The 10785-nt window shown below is 42.1% G+C and overlaps 1 protein-coding gene across 1 annotated transcript; it reads left to right on the top strand.

Moving 5' to 3' along the window:
• Positions 1–300: 300 nt before the first annotated feature.
• LOC311064554 (OX-2 membrane glycoprotein) lies at positions 301–10453 on the top strand. Its single transcript, XM_084084418.1, has 7 exons — positions 301–422; positions 932–1007; positions 1506–1826; positions 3026–3355; positions 5857–6141; positions 6919–7020; positions 8036–10453. Exons 2-7 carry the CDS (start codon positions 935–937, stop codon positions 8041–8043), a joined length of 1119 nt encoding a protein of 372 aa, XP_083940544.1. The 5' UTR covers positions 301–422; positions 932–934; the 3' UTR covers positions 8044–10453.
• Positions 10454–10785: the final 332 nt, after the last annotated feature.

Below are 10785 nucleotides of genomic sequence, written 5' to 3'. Positions count from 1 at the left end.
TTGAGGCCCTGGCATATCTTTTCAAATGGGAGTCCGTGAGCTATAATGTGTCAATTTGGGGGTCCTTGACGCAAAAAAGGTTGAAAACCCACTGCCTTAAAAGCTTTGGACCAGAGCTATCATTTCCCCAAAAGTTGTCCAGAACACATGTGCAGTATGCGATTATAAGGACAGAGGGCGCTGTGTTGAGGTCGTTTGACACTCAGTGAGCGAAGTTGTGCGCTATGAACCAGTCATTACATAGAATAGAACTGGTACCGCACGGAGCTGCCTGGGGAAAACTGCTTCTCATTTGGACTTGAGGATGTTTGCCTATAAGCAACTGGCATCCTGAGGATGGGACGGATTTTACAGCAATAGAATATCCTGGGCACGTCTGCTGCTTATTTTATTTCATTATATGAATTTAAGGACGTAAATAGGTAAGCCTGTAATTTCACAATTAACTGGAACAACTTTTTGGTATTTTTTGTTAATTTCCTTTTCAGTAGGCTATCCTTACTTGATTGAGCACGATTTTGATTGGTGCATTTATTCAAAAGACCCATTGTAATTCAGCAGTGTTCAGTGGAAATGATATGGCATTTAGACAGTCAGTTCTGAATATGTTAGAATACAAAGTATGCCAACAAGCATTGTTTAATTGATTTCCAGAATTCTAGACGCAATCTGACAATTAAAACTAAAATAAAAACGACAACAACAGCATCTGTTTCTAATAGCAGCCAGTTATCTCATGTGGAGAGAGAGATATATAGTTTGTGAAATGAGATTAATAGATGTTTATTCAGCAGAAACATAAGTTCTTGATTGTTGATAATGTTTGGTGTCATTTTTCAAAATATCCACTTTGGATCAGAGATCATAAATGTGCACTTGAAAAGTCTCCATGATTTTAAACCAGCCTGACCTCTCACTGAATTTTCTGCAGGTAATGATGACTGAGGCTTGCTTCAAGCGAGGTCTGCGGCTGTGGTTGTCCATACTAATGGTGGCAAGACTGGAGGGTAAGTATGTAATAAAGATAATAGTCTGAAAAATGATGTCACTTGAGCAGTACTGAATTAGTTTTACATAACGGCATAGACCAGTTGTTCTCAAATATTTTCACGTATAGGACTCCAAATTAATTATTATGTATTTCGGCGCAAATCCCCATCTGAAAAGATTTTGTGCCAGGGACCCCCAGAAGTTGAAAATGTCAAAATTATTCCAAGATTTTCAACTTTTTCAAGATTTTTCAAAACCTTTCAAAAATAGCAGATCTACAAGCCCACAATGCACCGCGATGTGACGCGTTGTGAGCTTGTAGATCGCCTATTTTTGAAAAGACAACGTATAAAATAGAGCCAAGTGGTGAAACTGATTGTGATGCTATTAACACATTTAGCTGGGAACCACCTGGAAGTCCTTCAAGGACCCCTGGGGTTCCCCGGACCCCACTTTGAGAAACACTGGCATAGACAGTATGTGATGATGACACCACGCGTGGTTGTGTATCCCAGGTAAGGTGACAGCACCAGCGCAGCTGGAAGCTCCCGTGGAGCTGCCCTTTACTCTGACCTGCACTCTGTCCAAGGACAAGGTGGAATCCCTGAGGCAGGTGCGCTGGCTGGACGTCCAGAACAAGAGCCTGCTGACCTACGACCCGGACCAGAAGGATAGCATCAGTGGCCAGCATCATGTGGAGCTAGCCCAGTCTACAAAGGACACCTCAGCTATCACCATCCGCAGGGTGGGCTTCCGTGATGAGGGGTGCTACACGTGCATCTTTGACCTGCTTCCCTCTGGTTCACAGCAAGGACAAACATGCCTCACTGTTAACTGTGAGTACAGTCTATATATATGTATATACATGTACATAACACTGCCTAATCAGAGGAGCGGTTTTCAAATGTTGTGTGCTCATGGCACACCAATGGGCAAGTCAAAATGTCAAGACACACCGGTATTCATAGTGAGCATTTTTTTGTGGATGTGCTATTGTCACAAATGTAGATTATTTTTTTAAATGAATGATAATAATGATGATGATGATGGTGGTGATGATGATGATGATTATGGTGGTGGTGGTGATGATGATGATGATGATGATGATGATAGTAATCATAATCATAATCATTTTAAATGTTCATCTATAATGACAGGCCAAAATGTTGAAAGTGGTTAAAATAATATTTTTAGGGTATTTCCTCTGTATTGGGAAATAAGTACTGATATAGCCTACCATAGTAAATAAAACTAAAATTATAAAACGAATAACCTTTAATAAACTTTTGTAATTAATCAATAAATAATAGCGATAATGATGTGTGGTTTTCACAAAATCCCAAGGCACACCTGGATTTGTCTCACCGTTTGGGAACCACTGAATTCGAGAATCCGAGAGGATCGAGCATAAAGTCAAGCTTGTCATAACTTGACAGTGTTCTGTGTCTTTATAATTGTATTTATTCACATAACTATTTGCAGTATCCTTTTCTTTTTTTTAATACGTGTCCGCATTAAAACCTTGAGGCACAAATAGGACAGTAGTGTTTATCATTAGCTACAGTAAGTCAGTAGATCGCTGTCTACATTCTTTTACTCAACTCAGTATGAGCACTCACATGAGATTCATTTACAAAAAAAAGTCTGCTGTTTGTGTATTTAATTTAAATTGCTCCCTTACCCTTTGGAATACAGACAGCACAGCTAATCAGAACCATCCATTGCATTGGACACATGGGAAAAATACTAGTTCTGACAAACAGTAAATCAGTCATCTGTGGGGATGTGCTCTCCATGCCTTGTTGCACTATGAGCATGGTTGATGATGCATGGGAATATGGCCAGTAACAGTAACATTCATTTAGGTGTAACAGTGGGGGAGGTAGCCTTATTCGTCTAACCAGAAACAGACGTTGTGGACACCAGTAACTGCATCGCTTTTGGGTATCTCAGTTTTTCAGAATATTAGCATTGCTCTTTTTGCACTTCAGCCCCTCCCCACCAATCCCACAATCTTGGTCTCTCCTGTTTCCAGCACGTATCGTCGTTGACAGCAACAAGACAGCGTTAAATGGCAAGAAGGCCTCCTTGTCCTGCACCTACGGTCTACCTGAAAAGGTGGAGCAGGTATCGTGGAGGCACACTCCTGAACACGGAGAATCCGGTGAGGTGGCTTCCTACGCCAAGCGGAGCGACCCCATGATCGAGCCTACCTACCAGGGCAGGGTCTGGCTCAGTGCCTCCCTGTCCCACACCCAGCTCACCATCCAGCCTGTAACTATACAGGATGAGGGCTGTTACACCTGCCTTTTCAACACACAACCTGGCGGACCTAAGAGTTCCACTGTCTGCCTCTCTGTTTTTGGTAATACACATTTCCACAACTTGACAGAAATTATAATTACATATTTGTGGCATCCCACATAGACAGTAAACAAGAAATGATTTGTTGAGGCTGCGAGTGTTCGTGAAATATATTGGTTTATGGATAGAGGGGTTTTTACTGTTTTTAATTTAGTTTTTTCTTCTTTTTGAGCGGAAACATTTCTATTCAGCTCTGCATAGAATTGTATTAAGAATACAGTAACAGAGAAACAGCTGTGCAACAATGTTCAATGATGTACAGTAAAACACATATAGGAACCATCTTCAGTAAATGCATAATATGAGCTTACTGCACAGTGTAAAGTCTGAGTGAGAATGGTGTGACAGTCCTCTAAAGTGTTGATTATGTAGGGGTTAGAAGAACACCTGTAGTGCAAGAGCAGAAGACGGAGAAGTCGTCGGGGTAAGTAATGACTATACAGACAGACTAAACTCACAGACAGGCTGTCCTGAGATAAAGCTAGATAAACTAGGATCAGGTTAGGAATGTGGGTCTTTTTCCGTTTTCCTGATGTAGTGTTGTTGCAGTCTTTTTTGTGGCGAAGTTATGTTTACAATTCATCATTTAGGCATTTACCAGACAATCTTGTCCAGATTAATTTACAACAAGTGCAAGATCAGAGTAAATGTCATGAACATTAGTCAACAAACGACAGGGCAATCGTACTCATCACCTAAGTAGAGAGCAAAGAAGATTCAGTGCTACCAAGTAACTATTGCAAGGTACGAGGTAAATATCAAACATAGCATCTGTCTAAACAGCATGCTACAAACAGAACATCTGCATAGTATAACTAGCATCTATCGATAAAAAGAAGGAATACAAGGAACGAAGAGTGCTAGAGGGTGAGGTTGAGTCTGTAGAGGTGAGTTTTCAGACTGCGATGGAAAATGTGGAGTGAGTCTGAAATCCTGACCGAGGGAGGAGATCATTCCAAAGCTTGGGTTAGGAGGGAGAAGAGTAGGGTGTCTTAAGAAAGGGAGGGACAGATGTTCTGTGTTCTAAGTGTGCGGGAAGGGGTGGTTCATGTCCTGAAGTTAAGGGTACCATGCCCTAGGTCATCACCGGTGTTTTGAATTGGATGCAGGCAGCAACCAGAAGCCAGTGAAGGAAACACAAAAGAGGGGGAGACTTGAACATTTTGGGAGGTTGAAGACAAGACGTGCCCCGGCATTTTTCAGTTGAAGTGGTGCAGACCGGCATGGAGGTAGTTGCACTAGTTGTTATTGGTGTGTCTGATTTGCTCTCACATAAGCACAGGCCAGTGTCTCTGTCTGAAGAATGGGCCATTTGAAAGAGAAGTGAGAACGAGGTGGAATGATGGAGGCAGGGAGGGATGTGGGTGAGAGGCCGAATGAAATGCTCGGGTCAGGGACTGTGTGTCACTGTTTGTCGCAGACAGTGATTCCTTCTGTCCCCAGCCTCTGACGCCCTCCATCTCTTGGTTTCTGTTCACTCGCTCTCCCTTTCCCATGTTCTCCGTCCCCTCTCTCAATTATCTGAACAAACAGCAGAGCTTTTGTCTGACATCGAACTATACAGTAGGCGTTTTCAGTAGAAAAAGAAGAGAAGTGGAATTGTGGATAAAGCTTTAATAATGTTTATTTTTCTTTCAATTCATTGCTGCCAATAGCTTGCTTCTCTTACCCCACGCTGTCCTGCTTCTGTCACCATCTCTCTTACCTTCTCTCTCTCAATCTCTTTCTCTCTCTAACACACACAAGCACATTATTCAAGACTATACAGTAATATCATGAGGATTGAGGATGCATAGTGCACAGTTATATTGTGGTTTGGTTATTTTCCCCAAAATAGTCACACTATTAAAAATGGAATTAGACATATATATATTAACAAAATGTATGGTAAATATGTGTGAAAATGTTTTCCTGTTTACCAGAGCTTTGGATGCAGGGCACTATGGATTGCTATCAGATTTTTTTCACAGCTACAATATGTTAGGCGCCTGCAACTGATCTAAATAAGATTGACTAAGTTCAGTGCATAATCATCTGTGAAGACGCTGCTGCTATCAGGGCCAAATATCTGTGGCTAAATATGCTCCCGCCAACACAAATGTTCTCAATTCCAACGAATAACATTCCTTCTTCAGCCCCAAGAGCAGAGAATTAAAAACAGCCATGGCTTTACTTATGGATCTCAAGATGTCACGGCTGATCCAAAAGTCTAAAGTATTTGCCTCAGGTGTCAACAATTTAGAGCCTGATTTATACCTATTTGCCTGCCGGTGTTGCACCCCGAAGAAAAAACTATGGGCTATTTTCAGTATAAACTAGAATATAAATAAAACAAAAGAAAACGTTGTACTGTACCTACACTGTATCACACATTTCCCTAGAGTGGTAGAAGTGGTGGAATAGGATGGTTCTCGAATTTGATCCCCAGCACGTTGTAAAGTATAGCGGAGAAAGGCACTATATAAATGCACCATTTACTATTTTGCTTTTATTTTTTTCCAGTGCTGCCCAAACCGCAGGTGAGCTACAAGACCACATCTCCAGGTGTGATTGAGGCCAACTGCACCTCTGTGTCGCGCCCCCCTACGGAGATTGTGTGGAATGTGGAGAGGGATAACCGAACTATGGGCCCCCCCACAACAACACAGATCCCCCAGAAGGACGGGACCACGCTGGTTATCAGCACACTCATTGTCCAATCAGGGCTCCTGAAGGATGTATCCATTAAATGCATGGTCCACCATAAAGGGCTAGAGACACCAATCTCAGTGTCCATGAACACTAAGAGTGAGTCAACATCAGTGTTTCTTTGTCTTGATATGGCTCTCTTGCTCAAACTTTTGGAATAACATCATATATCTTTATTTTCTCTGGCCCAACGCCCGTATTATCAACACATGAGATGTTTTTTGTAAAAGCAGCCTGACCAAGCCAGGCTACAGCCAAGACAACTGAACAGTGTGCAAAGCCTGGAGATTGTTAGCTAAAAGGATAGCCAAGTATAAAGGAGTTCTGACACTGGCACATACCTCAACTGAGCCCCTTCTGAATTGTTCCCAAACAACCATTTTTTCCTCATACAGCGAACCTAATGCAAGTCTGAAAACACAACAGAACATCTTGTTCATATTGTTGCTAATGCCACAGGTAACTGGGTTCATTATGGGCATGAGCGTCATGATGATGAACAGCAGGAAACCTCAGTTTACCTTGTTTTCACATGGTCAGGAGTGTGAATGCTAAACAGTCACCAGTCATACAGAATTTGTCCATAATGCCGCAAATCAAATCTACTCAAATTTAATCAGACATGGTTCATACAAGAGACAGCGCGTTCCGACCCACCACATTGATTACATAGCTTAATATTAAAAATTACATGTTTGCCAAATGGCAGATGGCTAATCATCTATGTGTGTGTGTGTGTGTGTGTGTGTGTGTGTGTGTGTGTGTGTGTGTGTGTGTGTGTGTGTGTGTGTGTGTGTGTGTGTGTGTGTGTGTGTGTGTGTGTGTGTGTGTGTGTGTGTGTGTGTGTGTGTCTCTCTGTCTCTCTCTCTCGTATAGTTGGGACTGCTCTCACCATCCTGATCTCAGTGACCACGGTGGCAGCTCTGCTGGTCATGTCTCTCTGCTTCTGTCTTTGGAAGTGTTTCCTGCACAAAGATGGTGAGAGTGTGTGGGCATTTGTCGTTCCATGTGTGTGTCATGCATTAAACCATGCCAGGTCTGTTTTATACCAGGCAGCCCAAGATTATAATATAAAACCTCATGTCTCAAGAAGCAATTCTTCATTCATGATGTATGCCTGATGGGACATGTCTACATCCTCCTATCTAATTGGTGTGAATTGAGAGAATCTCTGACCTCATTTTGAAGTTTCTAATACTACTGTACCTGCACTCCATCTGCACTTTACTTGTGTGGTTCTGAAAATGCTTGTTCTGTGCATGAAATAGAGGAGCTCCTCTGTAAATCAAGGTTGGATTTCAAGATACACAGCCCTGGAGTTTTTCAGCTTTTCTACGCAGCTGAAATTTGAAAATAAATTGTGTGCGTCCGTACGTGTGTGTGTGTGTGTGTGTGTGTGTGTGTGTGTGTGTGTGTGTGTGTGTGTGTGTGTGTGTGTGTGTGTGTGTGTGTGTGTGTGTGTGTGTGTGTGTGTGTGTGTGTGTGTGTGTGTGTGTGTGTGTAGAGAGAGAGAGAGAGAGAGACTGAGTGAGTGAGTGAGTGAGTGAGTGAGTGAGTGAGTGAGTGAGTGAGTGAGTGAGTGAGTGAGAGAGATATGAGAGAGTGTGTGTGTGTGTGTGTGTGTGTGTGTGTGTGTGTGTGTGTGTGTGTGTGTGTGTGTGTGTGTGTGTGTGTGTGTGTGTGTGTGTGTGTGTGTGTGTGTGTGTGTGTGTGTGTGTGTGTGTGTGTGAGTGCGTGCGTGCGTGCGTGCGTGCGCCGTGCGTCTGTCTCCAGACTTTCCCAGATTGAACCGTTTTAGGTTTGGCAAGGAATTTAGATATTTGAATCAAACCCATTGCCGTGGTCTGCATCCAGCTATGCAACTCACCATTACATTGAGAGAGAAACCCAAAGTTGGTCTCAGCTATGTGTATTATGATATTGGACTGTTTCACTCTATCTCTCTTCTCGTGTTATTACATCTTCCTTTGTGTTTCTCTGCATCTCTTTTCAGCTGATTAATCTTTCAGGGGAGATGAGAAAATAGGAAGCAGTATTTTGTTTTTTTTAGAGCCAATCAACACTTGACTGTGGACGTTTCACTGCCTCACCACTGGGACAGACGACATGGTGTGGTTCTGACACACCTCCCAGGGAGAGGACCTCCGACACAATCTACCAACTGTACAGCGACATTCAAGCTTATTCTGTCTCCTATGCATCTATGACTTTTATCTAATTGTTCGGCTACACTGACTCCCGTGATATCTGCGAGAAAACAGTGAGTGGTCTTCTGACTTGGTTCTGAATTGTGGACTTGTGTATTTGCACATTCCTCGGTGAACAGTAGAGTGGCTGTATGGAATATCAAAGTACATGGTCCTAGTTTCTGTGTTGCATCTCATTGGTATGGAAACATTTGTTCTGCATGTTTCCTTCCTTGACCTACTTCCTAAATAACAACACAGCCAAATAGCTCACAACAAAATCCTGAGTGTTAATTTAACACTGAGAGTGTACACATGTTGGTTACATTTGTAACCGCTCAAGAGTTAAATTAACACGGAAGATTTTCCAGTGTGGGTTAGTCTTTACCAATTTACTTATTGTCGCACCTGTTCTGATGGAAGGTCTGCCTCACTAATGTATACTTTTAGGCGAGGGTGAAGGGCAACCTACAGTGTATCAAATAGATACTGTAACTAAAGGGCCTAAGGACTTACATCTTGTATAATATTTTTTTTTCTTTTCTGCACTGCATGTGTTTTTTCACATTACGTGTGTGTGTGTGTGTGTGTGTGTGTGTGTGTGTGTGTGTGTCTGTGTGTGTGTGTGTGTGTGTGTGTGTGCGTGCGTGCCTGCGTTTGCGCAATTGTCTCTGTGTGTGCGTATGTGTCTGTGTGTCTATGTGTGTGTCTATGTGTGTGTGTGTGTGTGTGTGTGTGTGTGTGTGTGTGTGTGTGTGTGTGTGTGTGTGTGTGTGTGTGTGTGTGTGTGTGTGTGTGTGTGCGCGCGCGCGTGCATACGTGCGCACATCGGGTGACGTCAAATTCCATAGTCAGATGGCTTGAATCAATTCCCTTGAAGATGCTATGGTGAAACCTGGTTTGTGCCGCTCAGAGGAATGCATGCCTGGCCTGGTTGATACATGGTTGACATTATCTTCATCTATGTTTTTACATTATCTATGAAGGAACAGGATGAGTGTGTGGATGAGGGAGATGGCTAGCACACCTATGGATGTGTTTGTTTGAGTACATACGTATGTAAAACTATCTTCCCTTGATAGATGGATGGATGATTGATTGCTTGATTGCTTGATTGCTTGATTGCTTGATTGATTGATTGGCTGGCTGGCTGATTGATTGATTGATTGATTGATTGATTGATTGATTGATTGATTATTTAAAACCCTCATTGTTAGTTACTTTTTCAGCAGAAAAAATGCTTCATACTGCTAAAACGTCACTGGAGTTTTAAAAATAAATCCATTATGACCATTTGCGCAAAATGTAATAATGTAATAAATGTGGGGAAAGAAAACATTATCAACTCCATTGTGTTTAAAATGTTTTATTATTCAGATTTTTTTCTATTTAATGCAACCTATCTACTGTATGACTTCTTCAGGGGTTGAGAAGTGATTCCCAACCATTTCTGGATCATGGCCCACTTGAAAATCTCTAAAGTGTTCACAGCCCACCCATCTGACAGTAGGCTGCCGTGCCGTGTTAAGTGGCCAGATGGGTGTGCCGCGTGCATTTTCAGAGAGTGTTTAAACAGATTTTGACTTTTGAATTGTTTTTTATATTAACTTTGTAATATTAATACTTGTATAATCAATACATTCTTAGTGTTTTACCAATTATTTGGGGGCCCATCTGCAATATCCTGACAGCCCACTAATGGGCCCTGGCCCACAGTTTGGGAATCACTGCTCTAGTGGATTCTGGTATCAGAACAAGATTACATTCCTCCTGGACCTGGCTGCCAGATGTTCATTGTTTTACACCCTTTTATGCCCAGCCAGCAGGGCTGTACTGGACTTTGCAGAGCAAGAAGACACACACACACACACACACACACACACACACACACACACACACACACACACACACACACACACACACACACACACACACACACACACACACACACACACACACACACACACACACACACACACACACACACACACACACACACACACACACACACACACACACACACACACACACACACACACGCACGCACACACAAACGCAAGATGAGTTGATGTATTCATAAGCTCTGAGTTCCCATACAGTGTTTATTAGCTCTGGTAGCTCTCTGCTACATTCCACTCTTTACTGTACATATCTGTGTGTTTTTACTCGGCACTTATATATTGCATACTTTGATCAAAAATAAAGAATTGCGGATTGTTTATTTACACGGTATCCAATCACTGTTGTTATATAAAGCACCTCTTAAATTTGGACCATCTGTGTTCCAATACCAAGTTACATAGGTCCAGTAGTTCTTGAGGCACATAGGACATTCATTCATGAAAAAGCATAAGAAGATGAAATAGACTAGACGTTTGTGGTTCTACACAAACTTTGTGCCTTCGTACAGCCAACACTGTGACTAATAACCTTGTATTTATGCATTCCAATGCATATATTGTATGAAATTATCATATTATCAAAACCACATTATTCAGGATCATCACAATATGCTGCATTATATTAGCGGTGGCATTACTGAACGTCACTACTGAAT

The sequence above is a fragment of the Gymnoscopelus microlampas genome, assembly GCF_963454915.1.
Source record: "Gymnoscopelus microlampas genome assembly, chromosome: 17".
Lineage (NCBI taxonomy): Eukaryota > Metazoa > Chordata > Actinopteri > Myctophiformes > Myctophidae > Gymnoscopelus > Gymnoscopelus microlampas.
The sequence above is the reverse complement of the archived record's forward strand: the minus strand, read 5'-3'. Positions and strand labels throughout refer to the sequence as shown.

Bases quoted from the DNA above. Each gene is read 5' to 3' on its own strand.
- LOC311064554 (XM_084084418.1), top strand. From the start codon at position 935: ATGATGACTGAGGCTTGCTTCAAGCGAGGTCTGCGGCTGTGGTTGTCC. The intron at 3,356-5,856 runs GTAATACACATT...ATTTTTTTCCAG, and splicing joins TGTCTGCCTCTCTGTTTTTG to TGCTGCCCAAACCGCAGGTG. The intron at 6,142-6,918 runs GTGAGTCAACAT...TCTCTCGTATAG, and splicing joins AGTGTCCATGAACACTAAGA to TTGGGACTGCTCTCACCATC.